Genomic DNA, 25,369 nt, shown 5'->3' with positions numbered 1-25,369 from the left:
ACACGGAAAAAAAATTATTCTCCAGGAATTTTCAAGTTTTCAACATTAATCGCTTTAATAAGGTACCTGCTGCTGCTTCAGCAAGCAGGGCCCTTATTGTAATGCACCTGGGGAGTTTTCAACATTAATATGGACGTTAATGCAGCTCGTGAGTTTTTTACACTTAATGTCACCCAGATATCATGATTTTGGGTTGGTTTCCCCAAAATCACCTAAATATTATTATTGTGGGTTGTTTACCCAACCTCATCAGAAAATCATTATTTGGCCTTTATAGCAAATGTCAACTATCTTGTGCCAAGCGTCAGGTCCCTTTTAAAATGTCTTCAATTACTTAATTATTTAACTAATTAATTGCTCCAACAACACCCAAAGAACGAACATGTTTTAATTTATTAAAACAAATGTTCTCTGAAAAAATGTGGAGTATTTATTTAGAGAAAACCTAGGAAACTGTTATGCACTTAGAATTAAAAGTAAATTCTACAAGAACGATCCTCAAGTAAACCATACTTGCAGAATATATGTTATTTTTACTAGCAAACCTTTCTTAATGTGTTTGTGTATTGAAACAATTCCTTTAAAAACGAGGCAACTTTTTAATTTAACACCTTTATTTTACCTTTAGAAAATGGCCCCACAACCCAGCTCTGGTTTGTCTTGAAAACGCTTATTTTCTCCTTCCTTCCTTGACCCGAAGACAGCATGCTTTAATACAGTGCAAAAATATAAACTCTTCAAAGTTTTGTACTAATTATTTCACCCTGGTAAATCAGATTGCTTAGAAACGTAATATCACACCTCCCACAGCCAAGCCACTCATTTTAATGTATAATTCGTGTGTGTGTGTGGGGGGGGGGCACGCTGTCATTGAAGCCGCATTAACGTCCGCGGAAGAATAATAATAAAGTATATTAATGTTGAAAACTCTCCAGGTGCATAACAATAAGAACCCTGCTTGCTGAAGCAGCAGCAGGGTGTCTTTATAAAAAAGTGATTAATGTTGAAAACTCGACAACTCGAAAATTCCTAAAGAAATTTTAAAAAGGGACCTGCCACCTGGCACATCAGTTTTTATGCAAGTGTGGAAAAATGTCACACACTCAAGGTTTGAAAGGGTAGCTCAATCTTCCCAAAATAGAATTATTTTTCAAAGTTTTTTGCTAAAATTTTTGCCTTGGTAAATCGGATTACTGAGAAAAGTAATAGCACACCCCCCAAAGCCGAGCCGCTCATTTTGATGTATCATTCGTGGGGGTGCATGCAGGGGCGGCGTTAGGCCCGGCTACTTGGGCTGAAGCCCCGGATGTTTCATGAAAAGCCCCGGATCTAAATCGCGGAAGTAACATGCAGTACCAAAGTCCAACAGAGAGGGAGCAGCTGGCAGTAGTTTGTATACAGCCTGCCTGAGCCTCCACCACTGAAGAAGAAGCCCTTCAGCAGCCGGCTTCTTCTACACTCTCTGCCTGAAACGCATGAGTGAAGATGGACATAAGGACTTTTTTAGACAAAAAAGTACAACGACAGAACCCCAGCTTTGATGAGACTGGTGTTGACTCAGGTTTGTGAGTCTTATTTGAAAATATTTGTTGTGCTGCTGGTTTGCCTAAAGTTGGCTTACTATCAGGTAAAGTTGTTGGAGAAAGAAAGGGAATATTTACTATCATCTCACACTAAACACTAACAGGAACAATACCCTGCCCTGAAAATGCTTAATATGTAGCTTCAGATTAAAAATTATGTGGTACAAGACATATATGATGTTGACTAGTGTGTGTCACGTGTGTGTGTGTGCGCGCGCGCGTGTGTCTTAAGCCCCGGATCTTCTTCAGTCCTAAATCCGCCCCTGGGTGCATGCAGCCATTCGAGCCGCCTTAACGTCTGCGGAAGAGGAATAATAAAGGCGGCTAACGTCAATTAGTTGCTGGCACAGCAGCAGGTCCTAAATGCTCTCCAGTGCCCAATGGAGCACATCTACTTTTCATGTCTATGAGCGTGTTGCTAGTTAAAAAAAACATTATAGTAAATGTTGTTACGTGTGGAGCAGAAAGCATGTGACCTTGGCGTGACTCCTCAGACTCGGATGGTCCTTCTGTGTTCTCCCAAGCTAGTCATTTTGACTGTTTTTATATTTTGATATGTAATAACTTTAGTCAGATAGATCTGATGTTGTCCTGGCTTCCTGACTTTTCCTATGTATGTGTGTCCTTTATGTTTGCGTTATAATTTCCATAAAATAGTGTATCAAAAAAGAAATATAGTTGTATTTGTCTTTGTCTTCCACAAGCCATCAGTCTGTCGGCTCTATTGTTCACATGGTAAATTTTTCCCGCGGATGACGGACAGCGACACCATTGCTAAGGTCAAGGTTAAGGTCAATTTTATTTATAGAGCGCATTTACAGCAGCAAAGCTACACCTAACGCACTGTACAAGGTAAAACAAATCAAGGTACAACAAATCAACAATAAAAACCTGAAATAAGATGAGCACACAACAGTCACAATCTATAATAAAAACTGTTAAAAACTATTTAGATGCTCAAGTCAACCTGCATTAAAAGTCAAATTTTAAAAAATGCGTCTTAAGAAGGGATTTAAAATGCTCTAGATTCTGTGTGGTCCTGATGTTGAGAGGTAGCTTGTTCCACAGTTTGGGACCAACCACAGAGAAAGCTCTGTCACCGCGAGTCTTGTGGCAGCTAAGCAACTGCTAACTTTCCAGCTCGCGCACGCTCACTCTCCATTCATGTTCCGTGTAAAATAGCTGCTAAAACGGATTTTAGAACAATGTTCTCAGTGAAATATGCATGAGAAATGATGCTGCTTCAAGCAGAGAGGGGAAAGCTGATGGCAACTGGTCAGTAAAAAGCAGCTGGGACTCTGACAGCAACGCGAAAGACAATCTCCAACCTCTTGTCACAGAAAGGAGCCGTGTCAGTCACCCAGCGAACAATAGAGACTTATATTTCAAGGTTTCGATTAAAATGAGATTTTCTTACCATATAATTAGGTTCACACATCCAAAACGAGTTAATTAATGGGGCACTTGAACCATTTTGTTCCACAACGTCATCATTAGCCCACATTTATTGGCTGAAATGACAGCCGGCATATTTACGGTTGCTGGGAGTCCTAGTGAAGTTAGAATTCAGGGAGTTCTGGTGTTGATTCCATCGAGAGAATGCAAAGCCGATTTTAGTTTTATAGCACTGTACTTTCTGGATCTACTCGGGGTCCTGCACCTTCCGATGATACACATACTACGGCAATATACCACTTGGCCAAAATATATTGCATCTCTTTTTTTATTCTGCTCTTTCACATAGATTTTGGAAAGAGTTCAGCTGTTTTGTTATTAAATGCATGTTTCTTACTGTCTAAATGTTTTCGAATGTGGTAACATCGTAAAGATGTATATCCAGCCAATCATGTAGTGTGACGCCATTCACAGGACCCCAAGCCGGCCAGAAGGAAACATGGCATCTAATATGACATCCCCTAAAGATGCTAGACCCGCTTCCTATGTACTTCAGAACCCCCTAAAATTTTATGGTTATATGGTACGAAGCCACCAATATTTTTCAACGACTGGACATCTTTATATTCTTTTTCAACAACATTTCGATGGATATTTCCAGAAAGTAACAGTACAATTACACATCGTCACTTTGAAAGCTAGCTTGTTTTGCAAATTTGCCATTTCAACTCTAACTTTAGAGATGAAACCAAATTTTAAAAATGGCCACTACAACCAGTTAATTGGGAGCCAAAGTCTACTACTTCCGCACCATGGGTCCTCAAAAGAACGAAAAAATGAATGCAAGTCAATGGGGCTAAAATAGCTATTTTCTAATTCCACTTGTTATGTGCCATGGATTTCATATGATGTCCGTGAATTTTAAAGACACATTTTGATACCAAGAACGTGCTTATTTTCTAATGGGGTGAAACGTTATTTTAGGTTTTGTGTGAAAATAAGTCCAGGACTACAAATGTGCATCCCCAAAGAGATGTCATCGAACCAGACACGGAGAAAAACAGAGGGAAAATGGCTGTAAGTTCAGAACACTTAAAATCCTTCCTTCAGAAGGAAAGAACCACCATAACTGTGGCCATGTGGTACGTAGAAGCTACGCTAGGGGAGAGGAGCTTCTGTGGTAACGTCAGTACGCGACGTACTGATGTCTGGTTTGTTGTCATGCTAATTACAAACTTTTACAAGCTGATAAATCTCAAAGTATGTGGCAGGCGTGGTCGAAACAGCCATCATTAGTTTTTGTTTAAATTGAAGTACAACATATGTGCGATCCAGGGCCTAAGGCAAAGCAGATCAGAAATGAGCTCTTTTAGCCCCGTTGACTTGCTTTCATTTCTTTGTTCTTCCGGAGACCCATGAGCTGATCAGAAGGGGAGGAGACTTGGGCTCCCTAATGTACAAAAGACAACATTTGCCCCAACTCAGTCAGTTCTACAGACAAAATATGACAATATGGTGTTCAAGGTTTGCCTTAAAAATTTGGGTTCAGTTATTGAAGTCGTCTCTGTTTGTCTTTCAGATAAATATATCATAAATGTCTGAGTGGATTTCAACAGGGGCGTGTCCAGGGAGTGGCTTGGGGTAGCACATGCCACCCTTGGATTCTGATTGGCCACCCCAGGTGCCAACACACTAATTTACCTTTAAATAGGATTTTTGTTGTCCACAAAAGGCTTGGGGGTAAAACAAAAAAAGCACAACCATTGGTGCTACCCATGCACAAAGTTGTGCTTCACCTGGGCCACCCCATTTTACAAGATCTGGACACGCCACTGGATTTCAGTTGACATCTTTACTGGATGAACAGCTGATTATTTCATGGAGTAAACCTGATCCAGAATGGCTGCCACAACTACTTGACAAGATATAAACTCATTATAACATGTCTCTTTGTGTCTCATCCAAAACCAAACAGGAGGTCTAGCTGAAGGACAGAGAAAAGCTGCAGCGCTCTGGTCAGAGGGTGTCTTCATCAGTTACAAACTCTGGTGCCAAAACGTTTGTTGTTGTTTTACATCTAATAGATTTTCACTGACCAGAGTGCTCCAGCTTAATATCTAGTCAGCTTTACTAATATGAAGCTAGAATTTGATGTGTTTGCAGCTGAGAATTATTTACACAACACTCCAAGCACCAACAGATGGAGCGACACCTTGTGATTTCATGTTTATGTTTATGTATTTAGCAGACGCTTTTGTCCAAAGCAACTTACAAGTGATAATCGGCATATTGCCGATTCTGAAAACTGATTTAGCAATCCTTCTGGGATTGCTAAAGTGGTTTTTGGGATGTGACCAAAACATTTAAAACTCCATATCTGAGATAGTTTTAGTTTAAAAGTCTGGCATGAGAGGAAGATAAAACTGTTTTAATCAAATGCTAAAAAAAACTATTGGCCTTGGAGGTTAACGCTCATTAATGATTTCAATAAAGCAGATTGTGTTAATGGTCTAAATGGAATGAACAACATTGTTATTTCATGTTAACACAACAATATGGAGTATAAAGTTGAGCAGCCAGCCCTGTGTTCCATAACCAGACGAGTTTCCTGCTAATGGACGGAGAAAGCACTTCAACACACACATACATAAACATTTGCCAAAGAGGCGTTTGCAATCAATCAAGAAGCTACAACTCGTCGCTCCACATGACCAAACATGGTCACTTATGAAAACGTCCACAACTGAGATTCAAATTCCACTCAGTTTACGAACCACGACATGCTGTCATCATGACCTTTTATGCGTTTCCCTAAATTTGTTGTGTTCAGGCTGGTTGGAAAGGACTTTGTAAATGATAAAGATGGTCTGGAGTGAGGGAGAGTGAGAGTCTTCTCTGCTGTTAGATTATTACGCTCTGAGTCTTCTCTTCACAGCGCCGGTGAGTCTGACTGATCAAAGAAGAAATAATTAGATTTTGTCAAACTGCAGCTTCTGTTCTACTGGGGACTCTGGAGATGGGTCCATCTCCTGCTTCCCTACAAGGTGAGCTTGGCCTCCTTTTATGGATGCACACAGGCACCATCAGCAGCAGTGTCCCAGCTTGGCGATGTACACAAAGAGACCAATGTTTACTCTGGGAAATAGTTGCTGCAGTGAAAAGTGGTGATTCTGGAATTCCTTTTTCCTTTTGTTATGGTCATGACGCTGTTCCAGTAATGCTGCAGGAAGTCTCATCATCAGAGGTGGTTTGTGCGAAGCTGAGGTTGACTTCTTTTATTTTCTATGACAAACTGATGGCCTCTCACCTTCAGCTGTAATGGAGTCAGCCCTCCTCTCTCTCAAATCATCACTTTTACAAGAAAAAAAAAGGTTTATGCTCAGAGAAAACACCAGCCACCACGACTAGAGATGGATTGTTCTTACGGTTACACACTCAGTCAGATCAGATCCTTCTTTTCTTGGTGGTACATCACATGCAAACATGGCCGCCGGCCACAAGCATGCAAATCTGTCATCATCTCATGCATGCATATTTAAATGTATAACTGCTCCCGCACAGACAGCTGTTTTCGTGTTCCCACTATCTGACTCCAGGAATCAGGAGAAGCATGGGAGGATGCACGGGAAAACCAAACACATTTCCCGTCTTCAATGAAAAGAGTGTTTCACTCAGGCCAGCCCAGTGCTGCAGCTTTAATGTGCAGGACCATCTAAGGAAGAGGAGTCAGACTTGGCAGGCCCACTTCCACAAACAGAGCATCTGCAGCCAGACATCTGCTCAGTGTCTCAGCAACAGAAATGGGAGTTCTGACTCCTGTGCTGGACGGCGCAGATGTTACTGCTGATGTTCTAGAACCAGTGTAAAAACTGGAAACTTTAGTTGAAATACTGTGATTTAGAAAACGGGAAAGTGAAATGCAGAACTTTTGCTGCTGGCTCTTCCTTGTGAGCTTGGAGACGTAAACCTTTTACAGAAACAAATCATTCAGTATTTTCTGATGCATTTGGTTGAAAATTTACCCAAAAATATTGTTTGATCGATTTCATTGTTAAAAATTGAGGGTTTAAAATTTAAGAACAAAAACGTTTTATTATAATACAAAAACTAATAAAGTTTGGATAAACACAGAAAACAGCATCTAGAGCTTTAATAGGAGCAAGTGTTCAACATGAAGCTCCACATCTGTCCAGCTGCTTCTATACTAGAGGAAAGACTTTTGACAGGCCCTAGTGTCCTTGTGTTTGTGAAGCCTTTGCACTAATTTGTCCAATTTGTAACTTTAGGTTTTTGGTACTTTTTAGTAGTTATCTTGCATGATTTCAAAAACATGGGTTATTTTTCAAAAGAGACATTAAGAAGAATTTTGTAATGAATATATTTTCAAGTAATATTCAGAAGCAGATTTTTTAAACAAGACTGCTTTTTATAGCTGTCTGGTCTTTTATGTGATGCTCTGGAACAGTTCCTCCTCAAGTTTTATTCGTAAAGCACAAGCTCTGTTTAACGAACTCCACGCCGGTGTTTGCGTCAGACAATACAAGCCGTTCATATCAACGCTAAAGCATCCAGCAGATCTAAAAACCTGACTCAAAAGTCCCCTTCAGCTGAAACAACCGCATCACAAACATCTCTAGGAGCCACATTCATCAGACTTACCAGCCCTGCAGACGGACCTGAGAGTTCCTGCTGGAAATCAGCAGCTGAAGAGTGACCAGAGGTTTATAAGGCAAGCTCTGGAGGCCCCGCCTGCTCAAGCTACCGTTGATCTATTATCTCACACAGACGTGTGTATTTATGTACAAACACTAAAGGCTTGAGTGTTTACAACAATACTGATGCCCTATTGTTGGTTTATCTGCTGGGTTGTTAGATAAATGACACAAATTTGCCAGAATTAAATGACAAAGTTTGTAGGTGAAGATTGTTTTTCAATATTTTTGAACCTAAATTCATGACATGCAATGAAAAGGAATATGCATATTTAGAGTAGAAATCCTAACAAATTAGGCACTGTCATGTCTTATTCACGCATTTGTTTATGTATTTATTTAACATCTGCACTACTCTCTCTTAAAATCCAAGTTTGCATCAGCATGTATCAAATCAGATGTCATAATTCTGCACCCAGATCAAACCCAACAAGCTTCTCATCATACGGTTCGATTTTTTTTGGCTCCATAAGCACAAGCTGAAAAGGGATGCACAGCGTGCTGCGTGTGACGTCACGTCTTCTTCATTCAGGAAACGTTATTATTGGACGAGGGGCGATGTAAGGCACAGGTGAGCAGCACAACAGAATACAGGTTATCAGGTCTGCTCAGGTGGTTCACTTCTGGGTTGTAGGTGGTTCTCCTTGGAATCCGACTCATCACGGAATCATCTGTGGATTAGGAAAAAATCTCCCATCCTAAATTATTATTACTCTAAATTAGAATTTATTTTGTTTAATCACACAACTACCCAACATACAGTACGTAGGTAAAACATCACACCAGTGCTTTCTTCTCCTTACGTCCGTAACGTCTCCTCTAAACCAACCAGTGTACAGAACAGTGACAGTAAAACACAACTCAGGGTAAAAACAGAGTTAACATAACGCACAGGTTACTAGGCAGCACACAGTCACCTATAAAAACTAAAACATGATCACAGTAGTAATGTTTCCTTCCACGTCTTTGATTTGCATGACAAAAAAGAAAAGAAGAAATCCAACATGACCTATGTGTGGAAATTATGAAAAACGCTAGTATTGGCCACTTTAATGTTTATCCTGTTTCAAACATTCACTGTTCTTGGTAGTCATTTAATTATAAATGTGTTTATTTTCAAATCTCCACAAAATTTCTTGCTTTAAAGTCACAAAAAGTTTAAACTTCAATCTGCATCACAATTATTGCACCGCATAAAACAGGTTGCTCCAGATAAAAGTGTCATTTACACACACACACACCATCAGTGGTTGGGCATATTTATATGAATTAAATAGTATATTAATCCACATGTATTTAGTAATCCACATAGTAGTCCACATTTTGAAGTAAACAATCAGATTATTGACGTTTTGAGGTAAGACTCGTTGACGGGTTAAATAAAAGACCAGAGACGAAAATGTCTAATAAATAGTTTGATTAACACTAAAGACATCAAATCTAGCTAAATATTACCTAAATAATAGAGCTTTGAAATAGTTTTTTTGAGGAAAGCTTTGCATCAGTTAGCTCTTTGAGCAACCTCAGCTTTGAAAAATACAGATTTGTTTTAGTAGACTGATATGCCAACTACTAGTCATGGCGGGGAAAGGACAAAAATTTGAATTACTGACATCATAACACAACTCTAATCCTAAAATGTCACGAAAACGATCTGGCTTCCGGTAAATGCTGTATTACACGATTGCGTATACAGGTGTGATAAGCATGTTTGATGTTGCCATGGTGACACACAACAGTACTATAGCTTCTCAGCTACTAGCAATTCTATTTAGGACTGACTCTAGGTACAACTCAAGTGAAATGTTTCTGTTTTTAGTGCCTAGGGTAGAGACTAAACCAAACCTGGTCTTATAAAAGTCATCCATCCGGTTAAAATTAGTCTCTGTTTCCCCAAGCTGAGGTCATTCAGCAGGTAAGAAATGACCTAATATTTCCACAGAAATCAAGATCCAAACGATCACTTTAGGTTGACTGACCTAACAGGAAAACATACTTCAGAAAAAAATGAAGCTTCCATATTTTTCAACGTAATTATGACAAATTAGCAGATTAGCAAGTCAATAAATAAGCAGATTAAGGCCCTGTCCACACGTAGCCGGGGATCTGCCAAAACGTAGATATTTTTCTACGTTTTGGCCTGTCATCCACATGAAAACGGAGTTTTTTCACACGAAAACGGATCTTTTTAAAAACTCCGGCCAAAGTGAAGATCTGTGTTTTCTCCGTTTTGGGTGCCTGCATGTGGACAGACAAAACCGGAGTTTTAAGATCTGCAACGTCACTTTCCGCGACAAAAAAATGCTGACATCACGTGTGCGACCTGTGTTTACACTAGCCGACAGCATGGATGCCCTCAGAGCTGCGTTCGCTTTATCAATTGTCCAACCGCTTTTTGTTTGTTTTTGCAAGCGGAATTACTGCTCCTTGCGGAAGACCAGACGAAGGACGAGGTTAAGAACGGGGGAAGTACTGCCACCTACAGGTCTGGCATGTCCTTAACAACGTATTTATCCGGGTACGTGTGGACAGTTTCTTTCTTAAACGAGGTGGTGTGGACGCAAGTTTCAGGAGGGGCGGATATTCATTTTTTAAAAAACCCGGCTACGTGTGGACTAGGCCTAAGAGCCACTGTTCAAGCAGGAAGTAGGAGTAAGTCATTTAGGAATATGACAAAAAAAAGTTTCATCAATATTTACACACAACTGAACATTTTCCAACCATAGAGGCAGTCTGATCTCAGCCACACGAAGCAGTAAACTACAATAAATCTTACGTCTAAAACACAACACATCCTGCTAAAGCTAGTTCCTGTCAAGTCTTTGTATGAAATTTGTCGTCGTCGTACATAATAAAGCAGCTTACAAACACAGCAACAATAAAAGTTATGTACTGAGTCTATAGTCCCTCTGACGTGTTCAAGCTGATGGTTTAGCCTTTCCCTGGTCTTCCACCTTTTTAATGGCAGCTTGAATCTTAGCCTGGTCCCCAAGCAGCTGTCGAGGTTTCACAGGCTGGAGGTTTTCGTCCAGCTCCAGCAGCACAGGTATCCCCGTGGGTAAAGTCACATTAGCTATATCCTCAGCAGACACACCTGTTGAGAGAAATGATTGCGTTAAAAACGTCTCTGTGGGAAACTGTTGTAAACTTAAATGAGTTTTATATCTCATTTGGTGTCTGGATCAATAAATCTGCTCTCACGGATGTGGTGGTTTAAGAAGCTAATGATTACCTGCTCTGCTAACGTATCCCCCACGGCGCTAGCTTAGACATCAGTAACAAGTACTGCTATGCTACAGGTTTTAAAAAGCACTGTAAATAAATTGTAACACTCTGAGACACTAATGCAAACCAGAACTACAGCTATTCCGCCATCATAGTGTAAATCAAACATTTCGATCTTACTTTATAGTGATGTAAGGAGAAGAGTGAGCGACCCAAAGACTTAAAAGTGTAATAAAAGGTCAGGAGGATTTTATAGCTACAGCTAAATGTAACATAAACTCACTGGCCTTTCAACACAAGTTCAACCTTCCATTTTTGGATGTCAACCACTGTAAACGTGTCTGCTTCCTCATTCAGGAGCAGCTGCTGATTTCATCCGCATATGTTCACCTCACACACGTGCAGAGATCATAGAGCATGGAGCTCACATACCCTCCAGGTGTTTCAGCAGAGCTCTGCAGCTGTTTCCATGAGCAGAAATGAGCACGGTCTTGCCCTTCCTTATCTCTGGGACCACAGTGCTGTTCCAGTATGGCAGGAGCCTATCCAGAACCTCCTTCAGGCTCTCAGCTCGGGGAAGCTTCTCCTTCGGCACATCACATGTAGTGTACCTGCGGTCATTATAGATTTCCAAAAAGTAAGGGTGGGATTCATCTATGGGAGGCGGAGTGATGTTGTAACTCCTTCTCCATAACTTCACCTTGTCTTCTCCATGTTGTAAGGCCATCTCAGCCCGGTTGAGTCCAATCAGGGCTCCATAGTGGCGTTCATTAAGCCTCCAGGACTTGACAACAGGGAGCCACTCCTGGCCCATAGCCTCCAGCACCAGCCACGCCGTCTGGATGGAACGACTGAGTATGGAGGTGAACACTATGTCAAACTGGTATCCCTGCTGCTTTAGGAGCCGGCCACAGTCCTGGGCCTCCTTCACCCCATCCACGCTCAGCTTCTGGTCCACCCAACTGCAGAACCGGTTCTCTTTGTTCCAGGCGCCCTCTCCATGCCTCAGAAGGAAGAGCTTGTATTTGGACATCTGAAGCAACAGCAGCAGAAAGCTAAACACAATCAGCAGAAATTATGAAAAGGGCATTAGAATAGGGCCAATAACAACAATGCAAGGTTAAAGTTGGTGATAAGGAGCAGGCTTCTGGGGGCAGAGCGAGAAACGGTCTCAAACACGCAAATAACAAACAGCAAAACCTTCCAGTCTGAAGAAAAGAAGCACAAAATATAGAAAGGACTAGCTGTGAATCAAAAGATGCTAGTTTAACATATGAATGCACGTCAATGACTACGCTTCCGCTCAGAAAAAAAGAATCACCCGTTTCAGGATGCCAAACTAAAGGCCCTTGCAACACTCATCGTGAAACTATCATGATATTAAAAGCATAAATATATTATTTTCTTACCCCGTTAGGGTCTGAATCCGGCGTGAGCGTTGATGTACGGGCTCTATAGCGCTGACTCTGCGGGCCACAGCAACATCCTCAGATTACGTTCCAGACCGATTTAATGCTGGTCCAATCCGAAAGCTGCTCACCATGAGTAGGCGGGACTTTTAAGCCTCTTCTGCCCAAATTTGGAGAAACGGCCGGCGTTAAGATGGGCGCGTTCGAAGGGGAGGAGTCGACTAAGTAGGAGGATGGGATTTGTAGTTCTCCACGGGTTTACACCAAATTTTTGTTCTTTGTATAAAAGAGGATAATAATAATAATAATAATAATAATAATAATAATAATAATAATAATAAACTAATAAAGCAAGATAATTTAAGACCTTTAACATTTTCAAGAAACTGCTGCATTAATTGATCAGACAACAACAACGTCATGAGTTTATTGACATTAAACCAAAACAACCCAGCTTTTCATCGTTAATTTTGAACATGTTCTGTATCCTGGATCACAACAGTGAATTTGTTTTGACAAATATCCTTTACTGCCGATGTGTTAAATATACTATAAAACAAGCTGTTAGAGTGCATGTACACACAAATTCATTAAAAATCCTTAAAAACAAAGCATAAATGACTAATTTCAAAATAAAAATAAAAATGCATTTATTATAATGCAGGAGTCTCACATACTAAATATATGGAAGTCATATTTGATAGAGTGTTTTTATTTCACTTTTGAAACTATAGGCATCAAATACTCATCTGTCTTTTTCTGAACCAGGATTTTATGTAAACATTAATATTTTATCACCATATCGATGTTAAATTATAGAGATTTACTCATATTCTATTGGAATATTTAAAGAGACATTGTTTCTCCATGTAAATAAGGTCAGTGTGTGTTATGGAAAAACTTATGTTTATTAATTCTTGATCATGGACTCAATCAACTGAATGTAAATGTATTGCTCTATGCCTCTTTGCATGACACACCCACACAAGACACACACACACACACACACACACACACACACACACCTACACACACACACACACACACACACACACACACACACACACGCACACGCACTCGCACTCGCACTCACACTCACACTCACACACACATTCTCTCTCTCTATCTCTTGGTATAAATAAACTCTGTGAACAGATGTTCGGGGCGTTTTGCATCGTGCTTTATGCCACAGTTATAACTGTTGACTTGTTGCTCATTGTCTCCTTCTCTCTTCACTACAGGAAATGGGTTATTGATAAACATATCGATAAAATCCATGACAGTGTGTCTAAACTTTACGGTCAAATGCAATAACAACCAGAGATGAAGCAACTGAGTGATTTTTTTCTTTCTTTTTAGTTGCCAGAGGTGTCAAACAGCTTCTTTCTTCCCTCCATGCCAGACATGGCCTCCACATTCTTTCGCCAGTCAGTAACCTCCTCCTTCTGCAAGAGAAATAACCAGTCAGACAAAAACAACTAAAACCATAGGTTGTATGGAGTTCGATGAGAATCAACCAAGCTCACCTTTTCATCCTCCTTCTTGACTGTTTTGAGGTTTGCCTTGAAGTCGAAGGACTCCTTCTGTCTGGAGCCCAGAAGAACACTCAGCATGTCTTCAGCTGAGATCTTCACTCTTTTCAGGTGAGGCTTCATAAACTTACTCTGGATCTCAGTTATCTTCAGTTTCAAGTCTTCAATCTGGCCACAGGATCACACGATCAGTCAAGTCTATGTGGACAGGAATCTTACTCAATGCAGATGGAGCGCTTTATCATCCAATTAACATTTCATCTTATTATAAACTGTGGTTAATAATATTTTTCTTTGAGGCTATTTGGTTCAGGTGAGCTTCTGAACATTTAACTTCAGTCTAAGAAACGTAATGTAGGTTGGAAAAATTTGCCTGGCACCCTATTGTATTTATAATTACAGCTAACATATTATTACTGATTAACAACTTATTATTGATTAAATCCTTCAGTGATGCAAAACACAAACACTGAATAAATGCATTTTAGTGTTGTTTCCTGACATTCTTAGCTACTCAAAACAACTTTTCTTTTAACTTAGTTTTATTGATGATATTATAATACAGGATTTGGTCAATTTTTTAATATTTTGAACAATGATTAATGGCTTTGAGACCTCGCAATGTGGCAAATAATAGCTTCTAAAATTTAATGAGTGGGATTTTTTTTTTTTACTTTTCTCTAAAGAACCTACCTCATCTGAATTTGTAGCTTCGGTCTACTTTTTGCATCTTCATTGCACAGTTTTTGTCCACTAGAGAGAGCTAATGTGAAATAATAAATAAAACTCAATGAAGTAGAGTTTTACTAGTTTTTAAGAAATTACTTTTATTCAAAAGTAGTTTTTGATTCCTGTAAGTACCAAAACCAGCTCTGAAGTTAACTTATTAATGATTATGTTCTAAATATGCAGGCTTATCTGCAAGAAATGCATTCTTTCTGGATGTTGAGACATATCCATTCAAATATTATTATGATGGCAGTATTCATTATTACCTTCATCATAATTAGATAACTGCAGATGGAAATGAGCATAAGGCTATAATCTGGTATATTTACAGTTGTATTGCTGTTTATAAATATGCAATGTCCTCTTTTAAATAAATAAATGGAAAACAATTTGTTAGTTTTCACTTGATTAAGAAGATTACTTGCTTGGTTCTTTTAAAACATGAAACGTTAGCAAAACAAGGTAAAGAACAACCTTTTAGTTCCTGTGTTTTAAAAGAACCAAGAAATGCAAGTTGACAAAATACGTAGAATGAACGTACAAAAGATGTTTAATATGAAGATGGTGAATGCTGCAACCAGATACATTCATGCTCGCTCCGTTTACCTCCTTGTCGTTTTTGGAAACCTTTAGGCCAGCATCATACCGCTCTTCATCGACAACATCAATTCTGCGGTGCAGGTCTTTGCACAAGTCCTGGACAAAGAAAGACAGAATCATGAGGTATACTGTGAAATGGAATTCACTCAAATTGAATGAAAAATAAAATAAAGCAATAATACCTGCAGCTCTTGTTGAGAGAGACCAGACAGGTTCAGAGGAGGAAGTCTTTCTGATAAAGTAGACTCTCTCTCTTTCATCCTCTGGGTTTTCTCCTCCTGCAGCATCTGAGCAGCAGCTGCCAACAGTTTGATCTGAAAGTAAAACAATATATATATATATATATATATATATATATATATATATATATATATATATATATATATATAATCATACTTAATCTTGGCAATTTCAAGTTACAAAAACCATCTGCTACACCACTTTATAATTTATAAGGACCCCTTTGAACACACACTTTTGAAATTGTTTTAATTGTAAATGATAAAATATTCAAAAGTTCTGTTAATAACCAAGAGACGTTACCTTTAGCCCCAGCCGCCGAGAAGAAGAGATTTTACATTTCCTCTGTTTTTTTTACACACAAAGAACTTGTGTTATTTTCTATATATTTGCATTTGTGAAGCAGCACATCTGACATTGTGAATGCTTGGAAATATATAGATACTCACGGGTCTGAGGGACAATTTGTGAGAAAAATAAAATACATTAGACATCTTAAAATAATGTTTATCAAAATTTGTTTTTCCCAATAAAAATATTAAAACAAACAAGAGAGTTGTGGTACTTACCCATCAGCCATGTTGGCTTAGATCTCTTTTATAGGAACTAGAAAAGCACCAAAATAGGTGGTCAACATTTCTATTGTTGCTATTATCCAAAATATGGACTTCTATATAGTTAAAATAATTACAAAAAATATTTCTTGTTGCAATGTACAACTTTTATTAAAGTTAGCTAAATTAATAAAATGGTTCACAAATCCCAGTTAATAAACCTGTGAAAACTGTTGAAGTGTTAAAGCTCTAGGAGAGTTCCTACATAGGTGACAGAAGTGGTGAATGAGCAGATAATCCACAGGCACGTGGGCTAAACAGCTGCTAATGTCAGACAACAACACTTCTCACTAAAATGCAATACCTGTTAGTCAACATTTCAACATCATTAGAACAATTCACTCATTCTGAAAATTACTCACACATGCTGACAGCAAACGCTAAAGAATCAGACACCTGTAGCTGACGCTGGTGGGCTGATGGCTGAAGGTGAGTGACAGAAAACGCTCCTTGGACTTTCTGTGAGATGCTGGGAACAGATCTCTGAACTTCATGTGTGTCTGCTAAATGGAACGGCTCACTAAAATAGAGTCGTGTCAGCTTTGGTGTCACCAACAGTGACATTTGCAGTGGTCCATGACAACATTCGAACAGCACAGGAGGTGATAAAACGTAGTTTAAGGCTTCAGATTTCTTTGCGGCACCTGTTAGTGGATACATACATATGTTTATTTTTATTTATTTAAACTATATTTTATGAGGATATAAACCGCTTCAGATGTGGCATCTCATTTTCGAGCGGGTCCTCAGATCATACAACAAAAATAGCAGATAAATGGTCTGTATTTGATATAGCGCCTTCTAGAGTCCTAGAACCCCCCAAGGCGCTTTACAACACAATCAGTCATTCACCCATTCACACACACATTCACACACTGGTGGGGATGAGCTACAATGTAGCCACAGTTGCCCTGGGGCGCACTGACAGAGGCGAGGCTGCCGAGCACAGGCGCCACCGGTCCCTCCGACCACCACCAGCAGGCAACGTGGGTTAAGTGTCTTGCCCAAGGACACAACGACAGCGACAGACTGAGCGGGACTCGAACCAGCAACCTTCCGATTACGGGGCGAGCACTTAACTCCTGTGCCACCGTCGCCCCTAAGACAGCAGTGTCATTTACATAGACACAAGACAACCAGAAATTCAAACAAAAAGAGAGGGGTGTGACAGCAAAACGATCACAAAAAGGCATTAAATGCTAATGTTTAGAGAGGTGAAAGGTCAGTGTCACATGATGTCGGACTAATACCTCGTATTTTCCGAAATGGAACATTTCACCAATCACACTCCTCCATAAAACCACGGATGGGTGTAAAAATTAGAGCGTATTTACGTAAAACCGTGACAAGGACGAGAAGTAGAAAGGCCAATGATCTGACCAGATGTGTCTTTCCACATGGTTGCTAAAGAAATGAGATGCAGCTCGTTGCACCAGTCGGGGTTAAATAACTTGTTGCCAGCGGAAAGATAATCACCCATGCAGTGATTATCCAATAGGAGGCTTGTACCCATTTGTTTTGGCCAGGCAGTGCGTTTCAGCTTTTATCCAAAATGGCCGCATGGCCTCAGCTGCTGCTGATAAACGACACCTGAACCATCACGGTCCTGTGGTTTGTTTTGTGAAATCAGGTTCAGTTCATAAAGTAGACACGGAGAAGAAAGAACACCATGTTGGATTTCTGTTTTGATCAATAGATTTTTATCAACTTTTCTTTTAATGACCTTTTTTTATGATCAAGGAGCACATTTTGCTTTCTGTGGTTTAACCTTGGACATCTAATAGTTTCACAAAGACCATAAAACACTGACACAGTGCATGAATAAGTAGAAAATGAAAACATCAATGCATGTTAAATGTACAAAACTCCCATTTTAACTAGAAGTGAACAGAAATGTGTATTTTTGTGGTAATATTGAGTTAACTGGTGAAAATTACAAAAGTACAAACAGTACTCTATTCACACAATTTTTTCTTGTTTATTTGACTGAACAAAAGTGTCCTTAGTTTGCTGTTTTTGTGCTGAACACTTGATATTGACTCATCCAGGCTGACCTCATCCAGACCTTTGAAAGAAAACATACCAACACCGAGCCCATAAATTAGCAGCACACCATGCGAGAGTGCTGCAGGTGTTTGAAATGATCCAGTTTCATATGTCCTATCAGAATCACACACAGTTTGTTTTGGTTACGTAAACATGAAATCAAATCTCATTAAAAAATATTATCAGGATTTGTTAGAATTAATTACACCCATCACACAAATCTATTTAATCTGAACAAGAATAGTGACTATGGAATAAAATGTAAACCATGATATCGACATGCCTTAACAGGACACTCATACATGAACAAATTCACACTTAAAATAAGCATGAGAGCCTTACAGACTAAAAAAATCAAACAATAAAATTCAGGAACAGACAATTTTAAAACAATTCAATAAGATAAGATAAATCAACTATAAGAATAATGAAAACACAACGATAACAACAGTAGCTGAAAACCGGTCAAACCGAGCATAAAAGAAAGCATTGTCCAAAAGCCAAATCGTAAAAGTGAGTCTTCAGTCTAGACTTGAAAACCGAGACCATTGAAGACTCTCGTATGGTGCATTCCAAAGGTGAGGAGCAACGCACACAAAAACCGGCTCCCCTCTCGCTTTACAGATCGTTTTGAGGGTGCATGGCAGTAAGTGGTTTGCTGATCTTAGGGAACGCACCAGCACATATGGTGTAAGGAGTTCTGACACATACAGGGGTGCTAGGCCATTTAACGCCTTATAGACAAACAGTAAGAGCTTCAAACGAACCCTAAAAGTCACAGAGAGCCCGTGTAAATGTGCCAAAACTGGTGCAATGTGACAGCACCTTTTTGTGTTGGTTAGAAAGCTAGCTGCAGGATTTTGCACAGTCTGCAGCCGGTTCAACGTCGAAACAGGATCACAACAGCAGTTTTTCTTTCTAACTCTACAAAAAACCCTGTTCCTGTGTTAAATTACTGCAGCTGACTGAAGAAAATCAAAGTCTCAAACTGTAGCTTTCATCACCATCTACAAACCAACTAAATTATTACGCTTTCAGATGTTTTTAGACATGTTGCATTACACACACATGCTCATGTGCAAAAATCCACTTTTTCAAATGTGCCTTGTCTAAAAAATAGTAACATACACATCTAACACACAAAATCATTTATGCATGATAAACTGTGAGTGACTCCAGAATTAAACCAAACCTGTAGTCAGGCTCCTAGTCATGTGTGTGTGTGTGTGTGTGTGTGTGTGTGTGTGTGTGTGTGTGTGTGTGTGTGTGTGTGTGTGTGTGTGTGTGTGTGTGTGTGTGTGTGTGTGTGTTACAGACAGACATAGTCATCAATCAAATTGGCCTTTATTTAAAACACAGAATTTGAATTATGCAATATCTAATCAAATAAATTTTTACCTTTAGAGACGGCATCTGGTCACATGTAGGAGTTTAATGTCAGAGTAAAGCACGATAAGAGTTGAATATCTTGAACTTATAGTGAACATTAGACAGACGTGTTGCTAACAAAACCATGTTTGCTAACGAGCATCTCTTCATTGTCCTGCATTAAACAGCTTCTTCCTGCCCTCCATGCCAGAGAGGGCCTCCACGTTCTTACGCCAATCAGTCACTTCTTCCTTCTGCAAAAATACAATAAGTAAAAGTAGTTTTACCTCAGAGGTAAAATTAATTATAACTAATAAAGCTCATTTAAGAGCAGTTTTACCTTGTCCTCATCTTTCTTCACTGTTCTGAGGTTGGCCTTGAAGTCGGCTTTCATGAGTTTGGAGGTTTCGGTGCATGCTCCCAGCATGTCATCAGTTGTTTTCTTTACCCTCTTCAATCTGGGCTTTTTTATCCCCTTCAGCTCTATGATCTTCTGTTTCAGTGACTGGATCTGTGCAGTAAACACCTTGGTTGTTAAAAGACAAACAAAAAAAAAAAAAAACACAACATCTTGACTAATCAGTGTCGATTATTTTTCTGTACCTCATTCTCATTTTTGTCCACTTTAACCCCCATATCATAACGTGCCTCATCAGCAACATCTATTTTCCTGTGTAATTCGTTGCAAAGTTCCTGGAAAGTGAATAAAAACAAACATCAGAATTGTGGTGAATAAAGATTTGTGTGTGTTATGTTGGTTATGTTGGTACCTGGAGCTCTTGGGCTGACAGACCCGACAGCTTCAGCGGTGGAACACTTTCATCTACAACTCTTTCTTTCTCAAGCTTCTTCTCCTCAATTTCAGCTACCAGCATGGAGCCAGCCTTCTTCAATAGCTTGGACTGAAAAACAAAAATACCCTAATAAATGCCGGTGAATACGGTAACAAAAATAGGCCAGAACATATTCAGTTGCTGCAAGGGCTTGGTGAGATCTTCAAGCATGTATGAATGACGACAGTGGTCATGTTGGAGGTTGATGTCGCTAGAATGTATAATTATAGTGATGGTTTCATTTGGTAGTTCTGGTTGGATGTGAGGTTGCTTTATGGCGAGGGGGCCGTCAGCAGTGATAGTTGTCATGAGGCCCCATGCAAAAAATAGAACTGCTGTCCTGGAGCAGGGTGTAGCTGCAGTGTGGACAATATGCTCTGTAGAGCTTTTCAACAAACAATGGTGCTGCTTTTCTGCAAAGGGGAGGCAGCATCATCATGGTTATACATAAGAGACCAGCCTGTGGCGATAATGTAAATAGTAAATAGCCTGTATTTGATATAGTGCCTTCTAGAGTCCTGGAGTCCCCCCCCCCCCCCCCCAAGGCCCTTTACAACACAATCAGTCATTCACCCATTCACACACACATTCACACGCTGGTGGTGATGAGCTACGATGTAGCCACAGCTGCCCTGGGGTGCACTGACAGAGGCGAGGCTGCCGAGCACTGGCGCCACCGGTCCCTCCGACCACCACCAGCAGGCAAGGGGGGTTAAGTGTCTTGCCCAAGGACACAACGACAGCGACAGACTGAGCGGGGCTCGAACCTGCAACCTTCCGATTACGGGGCGAGCACTTAACTCCTGTGCCACCGTGATGCAATCATGTGTTTTTTACAAAGGATTGTGTGAAGGTGGTATAGAGGAGATGTGGGGGTGTTGTTGATGTGCTGTCACGAACATCCCTTCAGCTTGGGCATTAGTCACAGTGCTCCTTAGTTTTCTTTTAGAGTCGCTCCAGAGGGTGACTGTCCTTCACAATCGCTGTCTTGTGTTCTGTTCTTCAGCTCTAAAGACCAGAAGCTTCTGGATCTCAGCATCACTCCAGTTTCCCATCAAAGCTGATACTGTTTACAAAAGCAAAACTGACTCTCGTAAAGATTGTTGCTGGCCGGGGCTTGGCGGACATTCCACACGTCATCATGACACCACCATTGAGAAAAGGTGTGATCTTCATTCAAACGTCTGGCAGTGCTGTAATATTCATATGAAGCTTGGTGACACAAACGGCACAGTGCTTTTGCCTCACCTTGCCTCAACGGTGCATTCAAAGGACACATTGTGGCGACAGTAGCCTGATGTGCCGCCACAGCGTGTCTTTTGGAAGCAGGGGTTGGGGTGTTGGCATTGCAGATGAGGAAATGTGCGGCTGGTTGCTGGCTGAGCAGTCAGGAGGGCATGTGATAAGGTGGAGTCAAATAACAGCGTTCACTGTCTAATTACTAGATATGTTTATCATGCTTCGGTGTCAAATTTGTGCATGAGTTCTGAAAAAATATGTCCAGTTATGATAAGCGTTTACATCTGTTGCACGTTTGATCGGAATAAATCCTCTTGACATGGCTAACAAACCTGAAACGGCTGTAGTAGAAGTAGCAGGCGTCTGTGGTAAATAAAAAAAAAAAAAACGTGGCCATGTACATTTAAAATAAAGCAGTACGATGTTCTACAGAGCGCCTTTTTATTTTTTACGATCCCGGTTTTACATCAACAAGACAAACAGTATAAACTTTTCCATTTGATGAAGAGGAAGAGACAGCGGGAGGATAATCACCATGTTTTCATCTAGCATCCATAAACGCAGACGTGAGGTACATGACACATGACATGCACAGTGGTGTGACCCATATCACTACCTGCACAGCAATCACAATAAAAATCAGTATAACCCACCCTTCTCAATCGGAAGGGAATGTTGATCCGAAGGATCGGGTCAGAGTATTCCAAATGAGGTCAAATCGAGTATTTTTTATTACATTCAGGTTTTTAATCCGATTACTTGTGTCAATGTTAATGTGACTACTGTTGCAGTCCTGAATTGGTTCAAAGTTTGTCTGCCCTCCGGGGATTTCAAGCTATTACCTGCCCTGCCTTTCGGCATTTGGCACCTCTGGCTGTCAGTAGGGGCTGCACGATGTAATTTTTTTTAAAGTCGACTGTCAAGTAATGAAAATCGAGTCGCCTTTGACTAGTCGTTGATGACGTCGTACACCTGAAGCGGCGGGGGGGGGGGGGGGGGGGGTCGCTGGAGTTTTTGACAATTAAAATTGCGCCCACATTTTCAAAGTTAAACACATCTCTTTTAACAGCAGTAGTTTCTGCATCTATACTGCTCCACTTCAGCTCTCTCCCCCCTCCCCATGCGCAGTGCGCCTGCAGCCTCTCAGAGTTCCTGCTGCTCTAAACATTAAAATAATTATTTCATTTTCTGCTCCTCACTTCTGATTACCTTCAGTGGTGTCTGTTTGTTGCAACCACCAGGTACAAAAACGAACTTGTTTTTATTTGACTATTTTTCTGTCCTGTCTGTTTATTATCTTCCTGCATCTCCTCTCAATCCTAAAGAAAAACTGCTACCTGGGTTCATATATATTCACCTCATGAGTTACCTTTGAACTGCAGTTCTAAAAGATCTACCGATCGCAAAAACAGCGGAGTGCTTGCCGACCGCATCAGTGAGGTGAAGTTATTGGAGGACAAAACAGGTGATGCGCCCCGCTCCACAGCAGCGAAACGCATCAGGCACAAATGAAAGACAGAAAACATAAATGAGCCGACATGAACGACCGCGTGTTAAATTAGTTTTTGAGGTGGCGACACCTGATTTGATAATGTTACTGTGGCCGTGCTCAGGACGCAGATGTCTGGAGCGCATCAACAATCAGAGCTTTGCATGCGCATGCTGGTTAAGATTAGGATGGGGGTGAGGGGAAGGTTAAATTGCAAGAGGGTAAACGTCACAATTTGGTCAAACGTCCGTTTTAAGGCGGGTGTCAGTACCGACGCTCTGGCACAGCGCATTGCATCCTGATGCACAGGAGCTTGTCACCTGCTGTCTTTTCCGAGGACTGCATCTTGTCGCTCATTATCACGTGACAGCGACTAGTCGCTGAAAGGCATAAAAAGTCACTACAGAGCAGTGAAGTCGACTAGTCGACTAGTTCATACAACCCCTAGCTGTCAGCATCGTTTTCTAGTGCCATTTGTCCGTTGAGTAAATAGCCACATCCAAAAAAGTATTGTGGAGTGGTATGAGCATGGATATAAGTAGAAACATCCTAGAAACTAACCATCTTCTGACATATAAAGTGTGTGAGAACAAAGATGCATCATTTTTTGTCACAACCCAGCCATGTTCTAGAGTATCCTAAAGGTCATGGTGTTATAATCAGAGTGAAGGAGGTTTGACCTTTATGAGCAGTCGTCGTGTAACTGCAAATTTCTTCTTTCTCTAAGAAAAACAAAACAAAGTGTATTTATGTTTAGATTTGACGTGATTGTTTAAGATGATATTTTTAATGTGTGAAGCATTTTTAACTCACCGGTCTTCAAAGCATCAAAGTGAACCAATGCAACCAAAAAGGAAACACGGAAACATCAGAATATTAATAATACACACAGAAAAGGATTAAAAACATCAGATCTGCTTGCCTAAAGGTTTTTTTGTGTCATCCAAATGTGATAATTCCTTCTATTTTCTTATTTATTTATTTATTATTTGGAACACTATTGTGAATGTGTGGCCTTTTGATTACTCACCCCTCAGACATAGTAGCAGCTTGCAATTCCTTAGCAGAAAGAGAAAGATATTAACCAACCAGTTTATACTCCATCACATCTGTAATTCCCCTGTAACACTTCTGCATTTCTGTTGGTTACTGAGATTGATAAATCCAGATTTACCTGTTCATCTGGCCTAGCTGAATTTGAAAAACATGTCAGTCCTCATGCAGCACTGGGCTGTAGTTTAAAAAAGGCTTAGGTGGAGCCTGTGGCTCTGCTATATTTGACCACAATGCTCCAATAATTCTTTATTTGTCAAATGCAGTCATAACATTCAACAGTCTATAGAAAAATACAAATGAATGTTATTGATGCTTTTATCTCTATTATTACTCACTGGAGGGGGATTTCAATCCTCCAGTCTACACACATTAACCATTATCAGCAGTCACACTAGCACCCTGTTGGGCTCAAATAGCATTTTCTAACTCAGAGGATAAAGAGTTCACCAAGACGGTTGGGGTGAAATTCAAGAACAGACCTCCATGTTCATAAAGTCACATCAAGTCCTTGACAAAAGTTATGACTTGGCACTGTCTCTTGTGCTTAAAAATACCGGTGTCGTGCATGTGTCAGGGTCATGCAGATATGCTTGCAGTTTTTATTACTTGAGAAAAGTCATGCTTGACCCAGACATATACTGTAGAGGCAGTTATGTAGAAGTCTGGGGGTGTCACAGCAGACCGGAAGGTGCTACGGTTGTTCTCGTCTTGCAACAGTGACAAGCCTAGCTGACTTTGGCTTTCTTCTGATAAAAGGTCATTTAGAATGTCGTACTTACCTTAAGTGGGAGAGAAAATGAAGCAGGGCAGTAGTTCAGCGGTAGATCAGGTTAAGTAAATACACATTGTGATTAATAATGAAAGTCGTGAAAGCGTCACACGATTGGCTCATTAAAATAGATCAGTGTCCACCTGACCGACAGTTGCTGCATCATAATGCACAATGCCTTTTGGATTTGCCCTCAACCCATGACCCATTTTATTCCATGTGATAGTACCGCACAAGGACAAACCTCAGCCGACTGTTGTCTGACTGACAGATGATCCCCCCGCTGTGCAGAGCACATAAACTCAAAGCATGTGTGCTTTTTACATTTGTGTTGTGGTGTTGTCAAGCTGAGGGCAGAGGACAGCATGAGGTATTAGTAGGAGGAGTGATTCTTCATCAGAGTCTGTGAGGCGTCTGGCTGTGTAATGTGAAGTATTTCCTCGTTTAGAGCGTTGGGATTTTGGGAAAATAAATTAGAAAACTCATCGCTCTTTGAAACACTGTAGCTCTGTTAAACAGTTTGTAAACTG

At 40.3% G+C, this 25,369-nt stretch overlaps 4 protein-coding genes across 6 annotated transcripts in view; all 4 read right to left on the bottom strand.

Annotated features, from left to right (window-relative positions):
- The window catches only part of cald1b (caldesmon 1b), a 54,097-nt gene extending 46,354 nt beyond the window's left edge, over positions 1-7,743 (bottom strand). The window contains exon 1 of one of the 2 annotated variants that reach the window (XM_054733560.1): positions 7,638-7,743. The gene's annotated coding sequence lies outside the window, so the exon portion shown is untranslated. The remainder of the gene's footprint in view (positions 1-7,637) is intronic. The other variant, XM_054733565.2, reaches the window with a different exon arrangement.
- A 650-nt stretch (positions 7,744-8,393) lies between these two features.
- bpgm (2,3-bisphosphoglycerate mutase) lies at positions 8,394-12,423 on the bottom strand. Of its 2 annotated transcripts, none has more exons than XM_015964032.3 (3): positions 12,325-12,423; positions 11,348-11,970; positions 8,394-10,784 (listed from the first exon to the last, which is right to left on the bottom strand). In XM_015964032.3, the coding sequence occupies exons 2-3, from the start codon at positions 11,946-11,948 to the stop codon at positions 10,609-10,611; spliced, it is 777 nt and encodes a 258-aa protein (XP_015819518.1). In that variant the 5' UTR covers positions 11,949-11,970; positions 12,325-12,423; the 3' UTR covers positions 8,394-10,608. The 2 variants fall into 2 exon arrangements, with proteins under 2 accessions (XP_015819518.1, XP_015819520.1); XM_015964034.3 differs by having other exon boundaries at positions 11,348-11,948.
- Positions 12,424-13,486: 1,063 nt separating this feature from the next.
- On the bottom strand, positions 13,487-16,577 carry LOC107388478 (troponin I, slow skeletal muscle). The gene is made up of 8 exons (XM_070550305.1): positions 16,436-16,577; positions 15,995-16,031; positions 15,875-15,878; positions 15,729-15,770; positions 15,368-15,499; positions 15,192-15,281; positions 13,851-14,024; positions 13,487-13,769 (listed from the first exon to the last, which is right to left on the bottom strand). The coding sequence occupies exons 2-8, from the start codon at positions 16,003-16,005 to the stop codon at positions 13,680-13,682; spliced, it is 543 nt and encodes a 180-aa protein (XP_070406406.1). The 5' UTR covers positions 16,006-16,031; positions 16,436-16,577; the 3' UTR covers positions 13,487-13,679.
- A 2,836-nt stretch (positions 16,578-19,413) lies between these two features.
- Positions 19,414-25,083, bottom strand: LOC107388480 (troponin I, cardiac muscle). Its single transcript, XM_015964030.3, has 7 exons — positions 24,850-25,083; positions 24,041-24,073; positions 23,695-23,736; positions 20,224-20,355; positions 20,057-20,146; positions 19,794-19,964; positions 19,414-19,707 (listed from the first exon to the last, which is right to left on the bottom strand). The coding sequence occupies exons 4-7, from the start codon at positions 20,326-20,328 to the stop codon at positions 19,621-19,623; spliced, it is 453 nt and encodes a 150-aa protein (XP_015819516.2). The 5' UTR covers positions 20,329-20,355; positions 23,695-23,736; positions 24,041-24,073; positions 24,850-25,083; the 3' UTR covers positions 19,414-19,620.
- Between the last annotated feature and the right edge of the window lie 286 nt (positions 25,084-25,369).

Source organism: Nothobranchius furzeri, chromosome 4, assembly GCF_043380555.1.
Source record: "Nothobranchius furzeri strain GRZ-AD chromosome 4, NfurGRZ-RIMD1, whole genome shotgun sequence".
In the NCBI taxonomy this organism is placed as follows: Eukaryota; Metazoa; Chordata; class Actinopteri; order Cyprinodontiformes; family Nothobranchiidae; genus Nothobranchius; species Nothobranchius furzeri.
The sequence above is the reverse complement of the archived record's forward strand: the minus strand, read 5'-3'. Positions and strand labels throughout refer to the sequence as shown.

Excerpts from the sequence above, each read along its gene's own strand:
- LOC107388478 (XM_070550305.1), bottom strand. Across the intron at positions 15,500-15,728 it reads CTCGGCGGCTGGGGCTAAAG|ATCAAACTGTTGGCAGCTGC; the intron begins GTAACGTCTCTT and ends TTTTACTTTCAG. Across the intron at positions 15,282-15,367 it reads TCTCTCAACAAGAGCTGCAG|GACTTGTGCAAAGACCTGCA; the intron begins GTATTATTGCTT and ends TTCTTTGTCCAG.
- LOC107388480 (XM_015964030.3), bottom strand. The coding sequence starts at position 20,328 with ATGCTGGTAGCTGAAATTGAGGAGAAGAAGCTTGAGAAAGAAAGAGTT. Across the intron at positions 20,147-20,223 it reads TGTCAGCCCAAGAGCTCCAG|GAACTTTGCAACGAATTACA; the intron begins GTACCAACATAA and ends TTCACTTTCCAG. Across the intron at positions 19,965-20,056 it reads TGGACAAAAATGAGAATGAG|ATCCAGTCACTGAAACAGAA; the intron begins GTACAGAAAAAT and ends TTTACTGCACAG.
- bpgm (XM_015964032.3), bottom strand. The coding sequence starts at position 11,948 with ATGTCCAAATACAAGCTCTTCCTTCTGAGGCATGGAGAGGGCGCCTGG. Across the intron at positions 10,785-11,347 it reads TCTGCTGAAACACCTGGAGG|GTGTGTCTGCTGAGGATATA; the intron begins GTATGTGAGCTC and ends TTCTCTCAACAG.